Genomic DNA, 20730 nt, shown 5'->3' with positions numbered 1-20730 from the left:
AGTGGAGGCATCTGGTTCTTATCTGCTCTCTCTACTCATTAACTAATTAACACCTCATTCATTCAATCCACCTTTTTTTTCCTATATATACATTCAGAATATTTTACATATATGTATGTGTATATATTCTGAGCTTCTCCTTCGCATTTTTGTGAGTTTTTTCTCAATCTTAAGTAATTGATCTAATGCACAGATAGTCAGTCATTAGCAGATATTAATTTACTGCTCCGAGAAATCAATATACATATATATATATATATACATATAAATAATGATGTTGAACTGAATAATAATGAAACTAATCCATCCATTGAAGAACTGATTGATTTCACTAATGGATATTTATATCATGCAAGCTAAGGAACAATGATAATTGTGCCCCAACACAACGCAACACAACATATGCTGAAATTATCAATATCATTCCTGGGATGGGGTGGGGTGGGTGTGTGGGTCAGATATCAATGATCGATCGCCACATTCGTAGCTTAATCTTATGAAACATCATTTCGAAGCTAAAAAAAAAAAAAGAAAACTAGAAAGAAAAAGACTACAACGACCATGGAGAAAAAGGAGTTGATTAGTGTGATCTGGTGATCAACTGTCTCTAATTTGCAATTCCATCGCCATATATATCCTCAAGTTAATTTGCTCCTGAAAATTATGGAAACACAGCATGATGATGATGATTATATATATATATAAACTTAGTTACTTAGCTAGGCAGAGAATTGAAGGTTACCATAATCTCTAGGTGTCTTGCATTTGTAGCACTCTGTCCTGCTCGCATAATTGTGCATGCTGCATCTGTTCATACATTTATATGCGTCCACATTATTGATCGGATATTATATGGAATGAAATGAAAAATGTGTGTTAGCTAGCTAGCTAGCTTGTTGAGTAAGAGAGGGCTAGTTTATATATATATAGATAGATAGATAGATAGATAGATATACCTGGAGCAAATCCAGTCGCCGGTTTTCCAGCCGGGCAAGGAATCAGAAGGGTAGCCGGCAGAGGCCATGACACCGGCGCTGAATCCGCAATAGTCCTTGGCGGCGCCGCACCTGTAGCAGCTGGTGCGGCTGGCGTAGTTATGGGAGCCACAGTTGAGGGCACCGCAGTACCAGTCTCCAGCGAGCATTTCGGTCCTGGGCATGGCGTAGGTGGCGACATCGGCAGCGGTGGCGTACTTGGGGCAGCTGCATTTCTGGCAGGAGTCCCGCCTCTGGAAGTTGAGATACTGGCAGGCTGCGCACATCCAGTCTCCTTGCCTGCAGCAGCTCATTCTCACTCTGATCTCTACATATATCCACACACATACATACATTAATTACATTATACAGTATGTGATAAAAGCGCAGACAGACAGTACGGTGAATAATCAAATTTTACCTTGGAATTGAAGGAGGAGTAATGAATATAGTATAGTTTGGGAGTTGAGAAGAGAAGAGAAGAGAATGTTGTTTGGTGATTTGGAAGAAGGTGCCGATTGGGGGGTTTATATACTGCTCGTAATTAATAAATTAAGCCATTAACTATCATTCAAGTAGGGCCTGTCCTGTCCCTGTCCCTGTCACTGTCATCCCTGGAGAGATCAACGAAGCTCATTTGCATCTATATATTATCTATTAGATATATATATATATATATATACATACATATTAGCTAGCTAGTTGCATGCAGTTGGTATTATTGCAATTGGGAATGAATTAAGGCAACGTATATAAAAGCCAAAGTGTAAGTAATATGAGTTGATAACAAGCAAGTCAATAATGAATGAGTGCGACTTTTTTGAATGGGGGTGGGGGTGGGGGTGGGGGTGAGGGGATTCTGATCCCTTACTGCATTATTGTTGAGAGTTTCTAATGCTATTCTCCCTCGCGCGCACACATATATATTCTGTGCCCATTTCTGGTAAGGTTGTATGAGGGGAAGACGTTATTTGGGATATGAAATGATATCATATGGTGATGGATCCACGTGGCATCCCTATCAGCTCCATGCACACGTGGCACCAACAGTAGGCAGCGGCTGGCCGATCCAGTTCATTAACGTGCCTCAAATTGAAGAATAGATTCCTCATCAGTTAATTAATTATATATTAGTACACATTATAAATTTGATTTACAAAGTCGTGTTTACTTTGGCGTTTTTTTTTAATTAATATTATTTCTTTTTTATATTAGATATAAAAATCATATTAATAATATAAAAAATAGTTGATTTTGTTGTTGATGAATAGTATATGTATATGTATTATATATATTTTTTTTACTAATATTAATTGAGTACAAATTTTTTATGGATAAATTCACTATTCTATATCCGTTATTTATTTATTTATTTCGATGTGTGTAATGTGCATGTGCAGATTCCCTATTCTTTTATGGATGACAATAATTCAAGAACCATTTAGAGATTGGGTGTCCACTTTACTACTACACATCACTGTCTCCTCCTCAACTCGTTCCTTACTATGCCTACATAAAAACATACATACATAAGTCGTCGAGGCACATAAATTATTATCCTCGAATAATAATTAATAATAATCATTGACATTTTTCATATTTCAAAACTACTAGTCCCTCTCCGTATTATCCATTTTTTTTTTTTTTAATTATTTCACACATTATCGTAATCAAAGGAGACAACAGACATGATAATTATAATTATAATATTAATTAATGTTAAACTGACACAAAACAATATACCAATGTCCTTAACATTATTAACATAGAGGAAGAGCTTATCTGATCCCATGCATGCAGGCAGGCAGGCAGGCAGGCAATGATATATATAACTATATATATCATTTATTAATTTAAGAAAATAAATAGATTAATAACATCCAATGAGAAGTTCAAAGGTCATGTTACTCATGTAGAGAAGACAAGATTCAAACAAACAAAGAGATGGAAGGAAGAATCTGTTACTTAAGGGGTAGGTAAGGTAACTATCAGAATTGCAATAATGAACGCATGAGATTCCTTGGACCCAATACCTTCCCTTTCCTTCCCTCATTTCTATTCTCATCACACACACAAATAAATTAAAATGTGCATATATAGTCATCATATATCTGCACCCTCACCCTCATCAACCCATTAAATTTAAAATATATACATATATATGTACACACACACAGTCTTGAAATATAGTCAAGTGTCGACAGCTCAACAGAATATATATATATATATATAGATCAAGTTAATGCTAGTAACCATTGCTCGATCACAATTAGCATATACATCTATCGACATCACAATATGAAATGGATCATTATCCTTATAAAAGGAAAAGTCTCCCATCATTTTGCTTCAGGATGAGGTAGGTTATAGTCTAACAACAACAAATTAATTATCAGAGTAAATTCTATGTAAGAAGGTTATATATATATATATGCTGTTCTTATTAGTGTTGAAGCAAGCTTGTCACATAAATGCTCTTTCACATATTGTGGCAATTTTAATCGCATTGTTAGTTGCAACTCAGAATACCAAAAAGTTTTCATTCGCCACAACAAGTGCACAATAACTATATATATACAAATACACAAAAGTAGCAGTAGTAGTTGTAGGTGGCTACAAAATGAGAGAGCAATGCAAGAGAAAATGAGTGTGTTGTGAGGAATACATTGACTGAGTGAGTAAGGATACAAAATCTGCAATAAAAGAAGTAAAAGTAGCTTTGAGAGTGACATGCATCTTCACGAAAGAAAGCTCGAGTCAAAGAATCAAGACAATACCACACACACACATATATATTCATAGAGTGTTTTAATTAATTACAAAGTATCAGTGAACCATCTTTCCTGCATTCTTATAGTTAATTATGTAGTATTATCTGTATGATATCAGTGTATCTATTAAACTTTAAATGAACTGAAATGTTAATATAGATCTTGTATTGCTATGAAATGAGCGAATGCATTAAGATTTTGTATACACTTCTCTTTTCCAAGGCATACACAATGTAATTCTGAATGCACAGCTAGACACACATATTACCTATACTTCATTACATGTTTGATTCAGCTTTTCCTATTTGGTACACATGGATGGATGCCCACTAATTGTAATTCTTTGGACAGGATAGAGAGATTCTTTCATCTTTTTACCACATTGTTACAGCATATATAATCTAATATAATATGTATATATATAATAATAAATAGATGTTTCAAAGATTTGGGTGGAAAGAAAAATCCATCTAACTGGTTAGGGTGAGGCGTGTCATCAAGGCGTAGGAGACAATCATAAGGAAAGATCAGGGGAAAAAGATGGGCCAATGGCATCCACCCACGTGTTCTTATGGGTGCTGACATGGCATTGACTGGTTGATAAGGGAGAATCATCCTAATCACCATTAACGTTATATCACCAGACAAAATGAATATTCCACCATGAGGAAAACCTTGAACAGATCAGACCCCCTCTCTTGCTTTCTTCTTTATTCTCAAAAAGGGCTTTCAATTCTCTCCTCAATTATACAATTGCAAGAATCAACATATTTACACACACTCATATATATACATACCTTTAGAAGGGATGAGGAGAATAGTCACTGCTTTTGCATTATTGGATACTGCACCTCACTATATCATGTGCCAGCTTTCTTTATTTGAAGGGCCTTGATTAGACTAGCTATATTTGAATTCAATCAAAATGGAATATGGTAATTGTGACATCAAAGGCAGGGGTAGCATTACTAACGTAGTATCTAAACAATAAAAAATAATTTACATGGATCAAGTGAGTAATTTCTGTATCAATTCTTGTTGATGATTAAGAGCAAACATGACTGAAATTTATATACAACATATGGACAAATTGCAACATATATCTTTATGTACTATAATTGCAACATATATCTTGAGGGTAAAAACTCAACACACTTACTGGAAGCTTCAAATAACCTACTTTATTTGATCTATCAATTGTATTTGCTGTTCTAAAATATTTATTCAAGAATCAATATTGAGAGAACAAAGTACTGTGCAGCTGATTTCGAGGTTGTTTTCAAACAACAGTTTGCACACGTAATTTACCTGTAAAGAGGAAATAAAATTGCGGAAAGATTACCTCTGCTGTTGCAGAATTTAATTACGATTGTTCATGCTTGGGTTCCGTCGTAGTGCTTGTTCAATACCTTCTCTGAATAGTCTCCAAAAGAAATGGATTCTTTGGGGATCATAAACTGTGATCAAACCACAATCAATGACAGGTCAGAACTTTAATTCCATATGTCCCATTCTCATGTCACAGACAGACATACAGATGTATCACACACCCCTATATATATGTCACTATAATTTGGATAGTTTTCTTGTCTTCACAAAATGGCTAAATTAAGAAATGTTATAACAATGCATTTTGCAAGATTACTATATTTTGCTGGCATTTATGATGCTCACAGACATGGCACTTCAACATTATCCCATCCTGGTACTTCACTATTATTGCATCATGAACACATATTTCTAGGAACTTCAAGGGCTCACCTCATGAATATTCACTTGCTCGGGGAAAATAAGTTTCTCATCCCTTGAAAAAAGAAATGAAGAAAAAGATGGATCAGAATAATGAATCAAAAATCAATTTGGCATGTAAGTTTTAGCATAGTTTCTAACGTGGCATTACATGGTTACAACTCAAAGGCTTCTCAGGGTACTTTGTCCTTTATCAATAATCAAAGCGCAATTTAAAATGATACAATCATACAATGACTTAATATGAGTGAATAATTTCATAAAAGTAAAATTTACAAGATAAAGCTCTAATTCAAGAACCAATTGGGTTTAGGATTTGTTTCTTCTTAACCAAAAATAACAGCAATACAGAGACATAGATAACTATGATAACATGACTCATGTTTTTAAAGAATGATTGAGATAGGCTTGGTGTGGACACTACCTAGAACATGCCACATTTGCATACCTATGAAGATCAAAATGAGCATTCAATAAGGGAATGACAGGATACAGTAGGGTAGATTTAAAAAAATATCCCAAGGTAATGAATGGGCAGTATAAACTTTCACCCATCAACACAAACCCCACTGTAGTAGGCTAACTATCTTGTATTATGAAGTCGTAAGGAATTGTGGCATATTATTGAGTCGTTCAATGTTTTGAAATAACAAAAGTTGGATCAATACATACATACATATAAGATCAGCAACAAATAAGAAACTTTGGAAGTTCAGATGTGTAGATTTGAGGATGGGAATACCAGTCAGGTTGCATAAATAAGGCAAATGTCGAGCGATCAATGCCAGAAGCTGCCTTTCCTTTTGGTGCCTATAGTCATATCATAGATAATGAGCTATACAAAGAAAATAGAATTGCGTGGATTGAACCCTTATTTGTGGATTAGAACAAAATCAGACAAAGTTGGTATTGAAATATATAGATCCATATGGCGAAGCGTATGAGATACAAGCACACAACAATCACAATGGGGAACATACAATGGTGGTCGTTGAAAGTTAATAATATATGCATACATATGCCTCTGAGATTGTGAGATTATATATGAAAGGAAAGGTACACAGAATAATTATGCCAATCCATCTTAACAATATACAAGATATAATATTCCAATAAGGTAACAAAGAAACAATTAGGTTATTTGTTATAAGTTCTTCCCACTAAGTTGAACACGGAATATGAGGGTATTAATTCCAGTGGTAAAAATGAGTTATCAGAAATCAAACTTTTATCCTATTCTATCATAAGTTGAAATGTAGATATGTGTCGCATATTATTACATCCAGAAGAAGAAACAGACATATGTCAGCCATGACACTCGAGTATTAGACGGGGGTAATTTAATCACACATTATGTCATTATCCATAACAATAATTAAAAACTAGCATGTCATTAATTTATTTGAAACAGAAATTAATAGCAAATAATCATACAGAATTAAAACTATATAAAGATAATGTAGCCAGTTTAACAAAGCACAGCATGCACAGTATTTCATGCAGAAAACAGCCCTGATTCTACTAATAAAATGCTGTTAGGTTACACATAAAGTGAATGTACAATGGCACGGCATAACTTCTATCATGCTAAACAAAACAAATAGCTAAAGTACCTGGACACAATGTGGAGTTGCACAAAGCAGACCTCCTGATAAAATCTCAGTTACTTCACCTATTTGGTAAGCTATTTCATCTTGTTTATACTCCACCTGAAGCAATAAGAGTACATAGAATGACATGTGTTATATGACATCCTAAGGCATGTCTTTGAAAATATCATGTTGTGGATCACTTGTTTATATTCAGTAAGAATATTTAACATCTTAAAAAAGGATCACTTTTAACCATGTTTCTTCCATAACATATTATTTCATTATTGTCAAGTTTGTTTTGCATCACTCAAAAGAGATTTACAATAAAGCTAATTAATAGCTTTCTCATGAATATAGAACAACAATTGAAGTTGCAACCTTGTTATGAAAACGTTAACAATGCCAACAAGTTTTTGAAAAGAAGGATGTGTACTTTGACTATTTGACCTGAACGTGTCTTTACGTAAAGACCAGCTACATTGTCGGGGCAAGGTAATTCCACACCATCTCTTGTAAATATGCCACAAGTAAGGCCTACATGAGAGGTCCAAGCACAATAATCTCAAGAACAACACAGAAAAATGCTACCAAGATACAGATATTTCCTGAAACCCAAAACATTCCATAAAACAAATATAATTAAACATTTCGATTTTATCCTGATAATTTCTTATAAAGTACATGAATAGAAAGCACCACATAGTTCACGATGTCACTATGGAACTATAGGCTGTTACTGTCACCTTCACCTTCAAAGTTCAACTTTCTTTGTTTAAAATATCAATGATGCGTAGTTAAAAGTAAATTTAAGGGATCAAGAAAATAACCATTTATTAGAATTAATAAATAAAGTTAAACTGTCTTGTTTAATGGTAATAATTAGTAGGTTGAGTTAGAAAGATGTTAGGAACCTAAGCTTATATATTCAAAACGATAATAGCATATTTTCTTAAAACAAATATAAAAATCGATTATTCCAAATGGTTAATCCATACCTCAAAATTATAGTAATTCATTCTATATATATATATATTGTTCCATATGTGCATCATCGTCAAAATTGTATGATAATTTCATAAATGCTTAGGAAAACCTTAATAAACCTATCATTAAAAAATAAATTGAACATGAAAACATCTATCAATATATATGTAACTTTATGCGAAACTATTAGTTTGTAATGGAAATTTAATTTTATAGCCTTAACAAATTTTGTGCATTCTAAGTTAATCCTAATAAAAATTTCAAAAGTAAACTATTGCTTCAAATCTTCAATAATTTGTCACCGTCAAACCAATCAACTAAGTGACAAGGGTTGAATAGGAGAAGATAGACAGAGAAATCTTAAATATTCTATATATGCCCGAAACACGATAACTTGTTAAAAAATTACATAAGTTTTGAGTAGCTTGACATTTAAGAAAGTGGTAACAGAGTTGAGAAAGCAAAATACTTGTTCAAGCTTGTAAGTTGTAATGAGGTATGGAACACCTCATAGAAAATTAAGATATTATGAGAAAGTAGCATAGCAATGAAGTTTGTTATGAAATTGTGTGAAAGTTTGTTTTCTACATAGCAATGTAATATAATGATTGACAAAAAGGAACATCAAAACACTTTCAAATAGCCTTAACGTTGTCAAATTTCTGATTTGCTCACCCGTAAGAGAACCATGATCAGTGTGCCATCCACACCAGGGGGATAGAGAATCATTATCTTCTTCAGAATCACTACAAAAAGTGCTTCATTTTTATGAGGAACTTAAAACCATGATCTTCAATAAAAAATGAAGAGTAAGCATATAAATTACATAACACCATTCTATCGTCATATACATGATCAATATATTAGCATAATTAAACCATTCGATTACGTTGCAAGTTTCACCTTAATAAACACACATAGTTTTTTTTTTTTTTCACCAAACATTCAATCATCTATTATGACTTATGACATTATTGAGAGAAATTCAAAACTACAACATGAAGCATGCAACTATAAAGACTTTGTTGGAAGTATCTATAATATCTGAAAGTATATCACCAACTTATATACAATTGCATATGTGCCCATAAAGAATAGACCTTAGAATTTAGTCCTGTTCATATAAACATGATAAGTAGAAACCCTAACTTGTTTCTACAGTTCTACACTTATTTAGACACTTATATGGACTTTATTTGCCATTATAACTTCCAATCCAAGTGGCATCAACAGATTAAATTGAATGGACCTAGCATTTATTCAAATTCCAATCCTTTATGACTTTCAGAATTGAGTAGATTGATAAATGCATACAACTTACAAATCCAGCAAATTATTGTACAGTAACATAAAAAGATAAAAGTGTTTCCACAAAATCATTTGTAAACTACTTATACTGAGAGGAAGTAACCAAGAGTTTTGAAAATGTTACATTGCAATTAATTCAAATAATAGAAATTAGTTAAGGAAGCAGGGTTTACATTACAGATAGATAGATGGATAGATATCAAAATAAATACGTAAGGTAAAATATAAATGGCAAATGCAAGCAAAAATAAACATTTCAGATATGTTTGGCAATGAGGAAAGGGAAATGCAAGTACCAATTATGGGTAGGAAAATAATAAAGTAGACGGCCTTTGTGACATCGAGACCGAAGGAGTATCTGTTGTAAACTTCCATCTATATGCATCTTGGATTTCTTTGATACTACCGATGTCCAAAGCAAGAAGTTTTAGATCAGGTAAGGCATAAATAGCATCAACCACTTTCTTGAAAGCTAAGCAAAAATTTTTGGATGACAAAAGGATTTTACACCTCAGGGGAAGCCAAGTCCCAAGATTACTATTACATGAGCATGCATTATGGGCTTTATTTTTATTGTTTGTATGCTTGACTATTATATTTATTTAGATGATTTTGTTATATCAACATGGTTCTAGAAGGCTCAACCAAAACGAACATTGAGCAAAAATTAGGTAATTTAGATTATTTTATCCTCATAAGTATAATGACAGAATTTTATCTCAAGTAGTAAATGTGTGATTTGGAGCATACAATAACTGTACACCATAGCCCTCTCAAAGTAAAGACATCCTTTATGTATACATAAATTTAGAGTAGAGATAAAAATATTTAGCAAGCAATATTAGAGTTTTCTGCTTTAACATTAAAAAGTACCTTTCAGAAATATGATTGGCATATTGTGAAACCTATTAAGATGTAGTATACAACAATAACTCATAAAGACCACACTGCCAATTTGCAAATTTTAATGGAAATTTTATGAAATGAAATATAAATAAAGGAAACTCAAGCCCTCGCATAAAACATTACCGTAGCGGTCACAGTGATACGCCAAGAGCAGACCAACATCCAGAATCAACTTCCCAAGAGCCTTAAAAGCTATAATTGAGAGAGAAGGGGGGAAAATAGTTAGCAAAAATTGCATCTGTAAAGCAAATAACAATGCACATAGTGTAAAGGAAAAACCAACCATCAGTAAATAACAGTTGGAACTAAACCTCCATGGACAGTTATTTCTATAGAAAACTTACAGAATGAAGAGGTGCGATTCACAAAAAGAAGAATAAATGATATGAGTGACAAGTGATAACATTCTGTATCCTTTCATGGATGAATAAACTATTGATATTGGAAATTTGGAAACTAGGAAAGAGTTGAAAAGGATATGACTAGCTTCTTCTATGGTCACCTATTTGAAGCTAAGAATTTGAAAGCAAAGAGAACAGAAAGAATCTCTCACCAACAAAATAAATGTCTTTGCTTGTACTTAATAAGAATTACATATATTATGCATTAATGTAAATCATAGGTATGTGATACCAATAAAAAGCTGATTCAAAGTATAACGACTTCATAACAATTGAGATAAGGTGATTTAGAATGAGAAAATTTTCAGGCTGCATATCATACATAAGGCCAGTAAAGAAACCAAAATCATCACACCGAATATATACATAAAAAGTAGGCAGCTTCCAAATTAAAGAATGAAGGACTGAAACAAATCAGGACAATCAAAGTGAAAACATGAAATACACTTATTAGACTTCAGTAATCCACCTTGGGCATAGAGTCGCATACCTGGTTCAAGTTCTGGCAAAGCACTACAAGGCCATATATTTGGTCTACAATAAGAAGGATACCTAATAGACAAGAAAAGCCAACAAACATCTTAGCCATAATCATGTTAGGGTGAAACTTAAGGAGAGAAAATTCAAGGCGTAAGGGATTACGGCATCCCCGATAATCTGTGAACAAACTTTAGCGAAGCAGTCTAAAAATTGTTGACTTGCATGAAGAATTTTATCCGAGTTTTTCCTTTTTATATGAAAAAAATCACTAGTATGTGATTCCATAATCCATGTGCTTGGATGTATTTTTTTCTAAACATTGGCTAATGTAAAAATTACGTCACTTAATGTGCAACAATCCGTTTCCGACAAATTCCTAGAAGTGGAAATAATTTGGCTGACAGATCAAACCGTCGCAAAGAGGAGTTGTATATGTGGCTACAGTGTTCTTAATTCAAGTGTCTTTTTTCTTTTCTTTTCTTTTCTATATATATATATATATATATTTTCAAAGATCCATTCAGTTGGCCTGGTTTACACAGTGATGGTGGCCGAAAATCGCCTATCAGGTAAGCAATCTAGAATATCTGTTTCTGATTCAACAGCAAACAATGAACAACCAAAAAACCAAAAAAATTTTTTAAGGATGCATGTTGTGAAATCTGTCAGTGACACAGCCACGGACTAGGGCATTTTCTATCAGTCAATTCTGATACCCCTTTCATGCAATGCAGATGAGATCTCTCCCTACTGTTCATAGCCCTATTAGTAGCAGTTTTTACCGTTTACGAAGCGACAGTTCGGTCGAAGGTATGTCGAGTATTGGATTGGCATAGAAGGAGCCTTTGAACTTATCTGTTACAAAGAAATAAAATTGCATGGGCTAATGTTCATGAACGTAACAAAAGAAGATGAATGAATGGACAAAATCAGAATATGAATCTAGAAATGAGAAAAGACAGACTGTTAACTTTGCTCTGAAGTCAGTCAAGGTGGGTAAATGGTACCTGGTTTGCCAGACTCAAGTTTTTCTATTCCATGACTCCATCCAATGTTGTACCTGCATGTAATCCCATAATCAAGATAAACAACATTCAAATTACTGAGGGTGCAAGATGTAAAGCTTAGTGCTACTCAAAATATAGCTCAGTGTGATGAATCAGTAAGTGACCAACTAACAAGCCATGAGTGGGTTAAATGAAAAAATAACTGGCTTACCTACTATAAGGGTCCTCTATTTCCTGCTTTGCCTCTTTTGAAAGGCTTGCTAAACTGAGTCAGAAAATATAGTTAAAGTAACAGCACTATTGCATAAAGTTAAATGAATCAGAAGTCAAGGCTTTTGTTTACAAATCAAGAAGTAGCATACTGAAAGTGTTGTTAATACCTAGGTGCAAGATGCAGAAGATTCTGACGCAACAAAGTATAACCAGGAACCTAAATCAAACAGGAGCAAATAAGTGATAAGTTCAGAGAACAGTTCATACAGTTCAAACTTCAAAGGAAACCTCATGTATTGATTAATGATTAACTGAAGATAATTATTAAATGAGTTAAGAAAAGCATGTCTCTAGAAACTGGAGTGACTACTGACTACAATAAAGGTCCATATGTTAGGTAGAAAACCATTTGGAAACATTCTTATTTGTTTTAACCAATGGTTTTGCTCATAAACAAGTTTTACAGTGCAATCACCCTAACAATGGGTTATAGCTACAAGATGTGAATTGCACATGCAAACTCAATATTCTTATAGTTCTTGAGACAAAGGTTACTCACAAACTATATACCTAGTTACTTAATGTGCATGTAAACAATGGAAAGCATGTTGAGCACTTCACCAAAACATAGCCATCTTATGTATAGCTGAGAGAATTCTCCACAAACTATAAATAGCACAAAATATGACGTGGTCAAAATATTACAAGTACATTATATGTGTGATTTATCAATGGGTGTTGGATTGAATGCACACCGATGATCCAACAAACAGAATGCAGGTCAAGTAACAGAATTACCAGCAAAAGATTGATGGGAACCTACATCATCAAATCCACCACCTATTTACCATTTATTTTTAGAATTTTATTTAAACGCCAAATCCAAAACCACCAAAACACTCCCAAAACGCAATCAAACAATTGAATACACACTCAAGCACTCGTTCTATGCCTCAGACTAAGAATGGTCCCTGACTTTTTAGATCACACACTTTAAAGAGGTCAAAAATACGTCAAATACAAAATAACACCACGAAAGTAGTACTTAATGGAACCAGAAAGCCGCCAATCAACAAAAAATGCGAGATGAAATTAGCATGAAAATAATTGAACGGAACAGAAGTAAGTCCACAAATAATACATCACATATATGAGGGTAATTAAACTCATACATTTGATACAGATAGAATTCCGAGACCATCGGGTCCGTATCCAAGCTCTATTATATCCAATACGTCTGCACTGGGATCCTACAATTAAACGAATCATCAGCATATATGCACACGAGTGCAAACCCCTGTAGATAACTCATGGATTAGAAACCGAGAGCACGCAAGTGTCTGTACCCACATTTAGTTCCGTATATGAGATAGTAACCGTTGAAGCGACAGGCGCAGGCGCAGGGGCATGCGAGAAAGTCTCAGATACTGATCGAAGCCCAGAATGACGAGGACGAGATGGAAATCTGGCAGTAAGAGCTGCGGGGTTGGGGCGGCGAAAGGACGAATCATCAGGAGCGCGGAGGAGGAGCGACGTCCAGGTATTCAGAGAAGCAGCCATGTGGTAGCGCGCGCCGGCCGAACTGTGTCAGTGGCGGTCAAGACAGTCGATGTGTTGTTCTTATATAATTGTGTTAAAATAAAATAAAATAAAAATTATTCTTAGTTAAAGGTAAATAATGATATTAAAATAAAATTAAAATTAGATAGAGGTAAAATTTAGGTGGTTACCTATTGATACATATGCCATTTTGGATAGTTAAACTTATTTAAAAAATATATAAAGAAAAATAATTACCGGTCTATTTATATAACAGGATTGTGATAAGTTTGGCGCCGTAACTTGTGGGGAGTTGACACTAATACATTTTCAACAATCTTCCAACTTTAATATTCCTAGGAACATGTCTCCTTAGCTGTTAGTACTTTATTTAAATCCTATAAACTATATGTATTAATATTTGATTTATAATTTTTAAAATTTTATTGACACACCATACTAATCTTCTTCATTCTCCTCTAATATTTATTTAAAAATCTGATTTCAATTTGATTTTATTTATATTTTACTACTGAAAAATTGATGACAATTCAAAATCAATAATTAGAATATCACCTACTAAAGATCAATAACTTAAATTGTGTGTGTGTTTAATAAAATATATTTATATAACTTTTTAACATGAGATATATATATATATATATATATTAATACAAAAATTGTAAATAAAATTACATAAAAAAGCACACTTATAACTTTGCTTTACACATTACATTTTTTAAGTAAAATAATTTTTAAATATAAAATTTTAAAAATAAAATAAATATTTATATTATATCTTAAAATAACATTTAAAAGTTTAATATTATACTAAAAATAATACTCTTTGTGGTGGAGTACACTGTTACTCCACCTTATTTTTGGAGTGAAATTTTTATGGTATTTTTTATATTTTTGATATTTTTTTGGTGTATTGCGTAATTATAATTTTTTTAGTAGATGATATATAATTTTATATTTTAAAAAATTGTATATATATATTTTTTTTGAAAAATAATGTATAATTTTACTTTTTAAAAGTGATATAATTTTAGTTTTTGAAAAATAATATATAATTTTATTTTTTAAATGTTAATTTTTATATATGTAATTTTTAAATAATTTATAAATTATATGTAAAAATATATGGATCTAATGTAAAAATAAATTAAAGTTGAAGTGTAATTTATAAATATAAAAAAAAAAAAGGAATACAGAGAGAATATACTTTTTAGAGAATATACTTTTTAAAGTAAAAATTGAAGTTTTCGAATAGAGTAAAATTACTATAGATCTAACTCCATTTTAACTGTAGCAAGTGAGAAGGGTTGAGAAGGGTTGGAGATTGGCCTAAGAAGGTACGGCACCTGGTCACATAGACATGTATAAAATTCAAGCAGAAAACTAAATGTAACTGAAACTATCATTTTAGATTAAGAAACATTTGAACTAACAGTAAAAATGGATCATCTGAACTAAAACATACCTGTTGCTCCAAAGAACAATTTGTAAGAACGAGAATTATTGAAGAAGATGATTATAAGCTTTCTTCCTATCCCTCGGCATTCTTCAATTCTTGTGATAGCAATATTAAGTAACTCAAATATATGCAACCTTGCACACCAGTTGAAGAGGAATACCAGGCTTCTTACTTGATCTTCTAACCTGTTATTGCGGAGCATAATCATCCCCCATCATCAGGGACTGTAATGCAATAATAAGGAACAGAGTTACTGGCTCACTAGGAAAATTGAGCATGATGATACCAAGAAATTATGAAGAAATTGCCATCATGGGAATTCTCTGTCAAAGAAAACTACTAAACAAACCAAACAGTTTTTCGAAGTGAATCCATCATCAGCTTCTCCTTCCTCTGCCCCTTCCCCGTCCTCTCCCTCTCCCTCTTCCTCTAAAATCAGTTCTGCTATCATCTCTTTCAAAATTAAACATGCTCATTTTTAAGTCGGTGGCCTCCATTGAAGACGATCCTTTGGGCATCTACAAAAATTAAAAAGAATATCAGAACTATAACCATGTTAAAAATGCAATTGAGAGGCCATAAAAGAGTTAACTTGGGAAAAATTAAGAAATGATAACATACGAAATAACCGGAAACTCAGGAAAAATATTGGTGTCAACATTCAAAATAAAAAGTACACAAGTAAAACAGTCATGCTTCCCCATTATTATATTGGATGAATAATGGAAGATTCTGCCATAGCAGGGACAGTGATAATTGTAACAGAAACAAATATTCTGTTACCATATGATAAAAAATATAGAAAATGAGCAGTAGATGATATAGAAAATTATTTGGGGAAAAATGATTACGTGTTTATCCTCCAAATCAAATTGTTCCTGAAGATGTCTGGCAAGATCCTCGTCTTGACTGATACTGGACTGCTCACGCGGCAAATTAATTCCAGCTTTCCTTCTTTCCCATTCATCTAGAGTGATAACATGGGACTCTTCCTCCTTCATCTTTCCTCTATGTCTCCAACTTCTAGAATTGCGTCTATCAAAATTAGGCTCATTCATTTTCTGGAGAAGTTTCTGGGCAGCCACTTGATTTTGAACTGGTGTCGATGCAGTTACTGCAACAGATTCAGACACGCACTCATGGCTCAATGAAATTGCAGAATTATCAAATAGCATGATTTGCCGCACTGCTAGATTCAAGTCACACCTTTTGGCCTCTCTGGCAGGCAGGTTGGCTTTTTCTCATTATCACCGACATCTTGATGCGCCTTGACATTCTCAGGTAGGCTATCACTGGTTGCAGTGGTCTTCTGGGGCTGAGCAGCATGACTCAACTTTGATGATTCAACTTTTGCAGCTGGATTTTGTCCGTGTTCACGAGAGGATGACCCACAAAAGCCTGCTATGCAGAAAATGGATAAAAAATTTATAATATAAGTTCTCTGTGATTTGATAATAACTACCAGAAACCTGTTATCCAGAAAAAGGAAAATGATTGCTTTTTAAAGACCAAGAAAAAATCAAATGTACCTAGTAATTTGGAATAAAGAAATACACCAAATATTCCAGCTACAAATGTTTTCAAGTTAAATCGTATAGGGTTTTTTAGGTCTAAGGGGGACACAAACAAACACATCGTTTTGTTACAATTAGAAGTATGCAAACCCTTATGAAGTTCTGTGGAATTAAATTGTTGTGACAATTGAATTATATTAATAAAATATTGTACATATATATTTGAAAGACTTCGTTTATACATTTAAGTTGATTCTTTTTGTACTTTGTATATTCAACATAGCATAGACATGGTGGTTGACATAATAGGGTATAGAAGTTATGATGAATTTTTTAGGTGCTGACATAACTATGTCACATGCATTTTCATATGTATGATTTTAAGTTATCAGAAACAGAGAGTAGTTATTCAGTAAAAAATATTAAGTCATGCAATTGCTCAACTCTTTCCTTCGGCTATCTCAGATTCTGCTACTAGTTAGTTTAATGGAAATTATTCCCTAAATACACAAGTGTGTCTGGGTGCACATATGAGATAAAATATATTATTAACATACTTAAAATCTAGTGGGCCGTAAGAAGTTTTAACAAGTGAAATAAAGAGAAAACATGCCGTAGATGTAAAATAAAAAAACGATTAATCATGCACCTGAGGCATATGATGAAGAATGAGTTCCTTTACTGGTAGAAGTATATGAAACAGGTACAGCTTTTTTTGCAGGAGCCCCAATTTGGAACTTCTCAAAGGGTGGAGGACCACTAGACGCATTTTCTTTTGAGAACCTTAACGTGTTACGAGGGACATCCAAATACTTCCGCTCTAATTTCCACTCTTCATACAGTGACTCCACAACACCTCCCAAAACAGTAATTACATCTTTCTTCATCAATACGATGCCACTGAATATTTCTGCTTTACTCTGCAGCCGGATCTTGAAATCCATGCAAACAATCACAAGAAACAATACATTCAATGTCCTACGAGTAGGATTCAGAATAACATTAATGACATGACAAAGACATACAAAAATGGAATTAAACTGTCTACATGCCTCCTCATACTCCATAAGCATATACTCCCATGTTCCACCACATGGGAGCTTCTATTGACTAATAAAATGTCAAACAGGAAGCTATATGATACTCAACCAAAAAGAAAAGAGGCTTGATTAGAGAAAGTATATTAATATGTTCTATATTTAACTAGCAAAAAACTGTCCAGGATGTGAATTTTTTGAGTTTAGAGTAGTGAAAACAAATTTTGAACTTCTTATTCCATAGACACTATAATGCCATATTGAACGTGCACAGTGTTTTCCTTCAGTGTAAAGGTAAATTAGTTTACTAAGAGCTATTTTTTTTAATTATTATTTAAGCTAAGATAGACTGTGTCAGATGGAGGGAAACTAAACCAAAGAAACAACAACATTTGCACTCTGCATAAGTCAACTTTTACAGAACAGAATGTTATTTGTGCTCTATAAGATCCTCAAGTCATAACTATCTATTTAGCTGGTTGATTATTTGAACTTATAAGAAAAGTGAGAAACCTTAGTCCCAGGACTCATATCATCAGAGATTGAGGGCAGATGATAATATTCCACAGCTGTTATTTCTGAATGTCCATCAGTAAGCTTCAACCGTAATAGCCTTTTGTTACCTGAATTTCCTGTAGCATCATCTATGTGACTGCGAGTTATATCTCTAATTGAGGAGACCTGTCTGACACAAGGAAAGTCAGTTCATAGGCAGTTAGAAAATCACAAAAAGTTTAATCTTGATGTAAAACAATAACTTCTTCCCTCTTTACTCAACTATTATCCTCGTCTACTCTTTCGAGGTGAGAAGCAGAGGAAAAATTTGGAGATATTTCACCAGAAGAACAAATAGAAAAGGAAAATACTGTTGCAAGTGCATTAATCTTGATTGTAAAACAATAACTTCTTCCCTCTTTATTTAATTATTATCCTTGTCTACTCTTCCAGGTGAGGAGCAGAGGGAAATCTGGAGACATTTTACCACAAGACAAATAGAAAAGGAAAATACTGTTGCAAGTGCTTGCAATGTCTGCGTTTTGCAAGTGGCCGTTACTGCACTTGCAAAACGCAGACATTGTAAGGATTAATCAGAATCGGAAGCACCATATACATAACTAAAGTATAGATAAATGCAAAGACAGATAGCACAACAGATATATTTCCTCTGAAAACTCTAAAACAAAGTTACACGTCAAAATAGGTTTTGTGGCACCAAAGAAAGGGCAGAAATAAAATCCACGAAAGAATTATCCACAATTACACAAGGCTTTTAGGCAATATAGAACTCAAGAATGAGAGTAATCTTAATCTACAACTTTGTTTGGTCCTTCTGAGAAAAAAATATAATCAGGCATTTGGAACAGATTAAAAGAGTTGCATACATGGAGTTGGGGCAATAGCTTTTGCCCCAAACCAGTTCCAGTAATCAGTTGTAGCAGTGTTTAACTAATCATAAGGGATTATAACTAATTCTACGTCTTTCCAACATCTATTTTCCTTCCTAAGATCATAGTGGCAGTATAATAAGATGATATTCATTATAATTTATACATGATCCCGCTAATACAATTTGTTTAAAAGACAGCCACTAGAACATTGCACAAGATCATAAAACTACTGGACTCATAATTAAAGCAAATAATCAAACAAGTTTTACAGGCATCATCCGAAATAAATCGCAGTGAAGTAGCAAGTTAACACTGAAGTGAGCCATTTACCTGCAGGACAATCGGACCTTGAAGGTGAGAGGTTTTGCGCAGAAGAGAAGGCTCGGGCAAGCATTTCCCTCCAATGGACCGCAAGTCCATGTTGAGGAGCTCCGCTTCTATTGAATCGACAACGCTACTTCGTGGGTGGGGTCTGGATAAGTGAGCGTCGATGAGTCCTTGGATTTTGCCCACGTCTCTGAAATGCCAGCCTCTCGCGATCAACTCCCCCAGAAGCTGATCGAAAGAAAACGGATGAGAAGTGGCAGCGACGCCATCCATGGATTGGTTATCGTCGTCTTCTCCGCTCCGTGTTCGCCGATTTCAACCGTCAAGGGTTTTATGAAATTTTGTTAGGGTTTGTTTGGAGGTATGCATTTTGATTTGGGATTTTAACAGTGAAAATATTTGAATTTGAATAGTTGTATGATGTGATATAAATAGGTGTTGATGTAATGTTTTGAATGTAAAATTGATTTTTAGTATAATATAAAAAAATAAAAAATAAATGTTTAATTTGATATTTTTGGAAGAAAAAATTGGATGAATAGTGTAAATCAAACCACCCCAACAAACACATCCTTAGGGTTTAGGGGGTGTTTGTTGGGGGTGGTTTGAATTTACAGTTGGAATTTGAATAGTAAAAATTTTTGAATTTGAATAGTTGTATAATGTAATATAAATAGATGTTGATGTGATGTTTTGAATGTAAAATTAATTTTTAGTATAATATAAAAAACGAAAAATAGGTGTTTGATTTGATGTATTTGGGGGAAAAAATAAGATGAATAGTGAAAATCTAATTCAATCTCCAAATAAAGTTTGGGGGTTTGGATTTTGAGTTATGATTTGAATAGTAAAAATTTTGAATTTGAATAGTTATATGATGTGATATAAATAGGTGTTGATGCGATGTTTTGAATGTAAAATTGATTTTTAATATAATATAAAAAATAAAAAATAGGTGTTTAATTTGATGTTTTTGAGGGATAAAAATGAAATGAACAGTGGATTGAAAATCCAATCCAATCCCTCAAACAAACACACCCTTAGTAGATGTACATAGAAA

The 20730-nt window shown here is 33.4% G+C and overlaps 3 protein-coding genes across 9 annotated transcripts; all 3 read right to left on the bottom strand.

Moving 5' to 3' along the window:
- Positions 1–322: 322 nt before the first annotated feature.
- On the bottom strand, positions 323–4615 carry LOC127251666 (uncharacterized). The gene is made up of 5 exons (XM_051275469.1): positions 4543–4615; positions 1396–1588; positions 957–1302; positions 743–807; positions 323–654 (listed from the first exon to the last, which is right to left on the bottom strand). The coding sequence occupies exons 3-5, from the start codon at positions 1286–1288 to the stop codon at positions 644–646; spliced, it is 408 nt and encodes a 135-aa protein (XP_051131426.1). The 5' UTR covers positions 1289–1302; positions 1396–1588; positions 4543–4615; the 3' UTR covers positions 323–643.
- On the bottom strand, positions 3567–15558 carry LOC127251665 (uncharacterized). Of its 6 annotated transcripts, XM_051275464.1 has the most exons (18): positions 15411–15545; positions 15212–15291; positions 13736–13967; positions 13558–13635; positions 12553–12602; positions 12384–12437; positions 12173–12225; positions 11948–12020; positions 11176–11237; positions 10408–10476; positions 9675–9780; positions 8746–8828; positions 7520–7620; positions 7108–7203; positions 6237–6304; positions 5507–5549; positions 5088–5202; positions 3567–4649 (listed from the first exon to the last, which is right to left on the bottom strand). In XM_051275464.1, the coding sequence occupies exons 2-17, from the start codon at positions 15226–15228 to the stop codon at positions 5119–5121; spliced, it is 1269 nt and encodes a 422-aa protein (XP_051131421.1). In that variant the 5' UTR covers positions 15229–15291; positions 15411–15545; the 3' UTR covers positions 3567–4649; positions 5088–5118. The 6 variants fall into 6 exon arrangements, with proteins under 6 accessions (XP_051131421.1, XP_051131420.1, XP_051131422.1 ...); XM_051275463.1 differs by lacking the exon at positions 3567–4649 and having other exon boundaries at positions 4905–5202; XM_051275465.1 differs by lacking the exon at positions 3567–4649 and having other exon boundaries at positions 4905–5202; positions 8746–8816.
- LOC127251664 (uncharacterized) lies at positions 15479–20035 on the bottom strand. Of its 2 annotated transcripts, none has more exons than XM_051275461.1 (7): positions 19674–20035; positions 18469–18636; positions 17568–17850; positions 16611–16802; positions 16256–16518; positions 15754–15922; positions 15479–15589 (listed from the first exon to the last, which is right to left on the bottom strand). In XM_051275461.1, the coding sequence occupies exons 1-6, from the start codon at positions 19941–19943 to the stop codon at positions 15782–15784; spliced, it is 1317 nt and encodes a 438-aa protein (XP_051131418.1). In that variant the 5' UTR covers positions 19944–20035; the 3' UTR covers positions 15479–15589; positions 15754–15781. The 2 variants fall into 2 exon arrangements, with proteins under 2 accessions (XP_051131418.1, XP_051131417.1); XM_051275460.1 differs by having other exon boundaries at positions 15483–15628.
- Between the last annotated feature and the right edge of the window lie 695 nt (positions 20036–20730).

Source organism: Andrographis paniculata, unplaced genomic scaffold, assembly GCF_009805555.1.
Source record: "Andrographis paniculata isolate CXL003 unplaced genomic scaffold, ASM980555v1 Contig45END, whole genome shotgun sequence".
In the NCBI taxonomy this organism is placed as follows: Eukaryota; Viridiplantae; Streptophyta; class Magnoliopsida; order Lamiales; family Acanthaceae; genus Andrographis; species Andrographis paniculata.
The sequence above is the reverse complement of the archived record's forward strand: the minus strand, read 5'-3'. Positions and strand labels throughout refer to the sequence as shown.

Coding starts and splice junctions, on each gene's coding strand:
- LOC127251664 (XM_051275461.1), bottom strand. CDS start 19,943: ATGGATGGCGTCGCTGCCACTTCTCATCCGTTTTCTTTCGATCAGCTT. Junction 17,851..18,468: donor ATATGAGTCCTGGGACTAAG/GTTTCTCACTTT, acceptor ATGGATTTCAAG/ATCCGGCTGCAGAGTAAAGC. Junction 16,803..17,567: donor TTCTTCATCATATGCCTCAG/GTGCATGATTAA, acceptor TCTGCATAGCAG/GCTTTTGTGGGTCATCCTCT.
- LOC127251666 (XM_051275469.1), bottom strand. CDS start 1,288: ATGAGCTGCTGCAGGCAAGGAGACTGGATGTGCGCAGCCTGCCAGTAT. Junction 808..956: donor GGCGACTGGATTTGCTCCAG/GTATATCTATCT, acceptor ATGTATGAACAG/ATGCAGCATGCACAATTATG.
- LOC127251665 (XM_051275464.1), bottom strand. Junction 9,781..10,407: donor GTATCACTGTGACCGCTACG/GTAATGTTTTAT, acceptor GGACATCGGTAG/TATCAAAGAAATCCAAGATG. Junction 5,550..6,236: donor TTATTTATGCAACCTGACTG/GTATTCCCATCC, acceptor TCTTTTTTCAAG/GGATGAGAAACTTATTTTCC.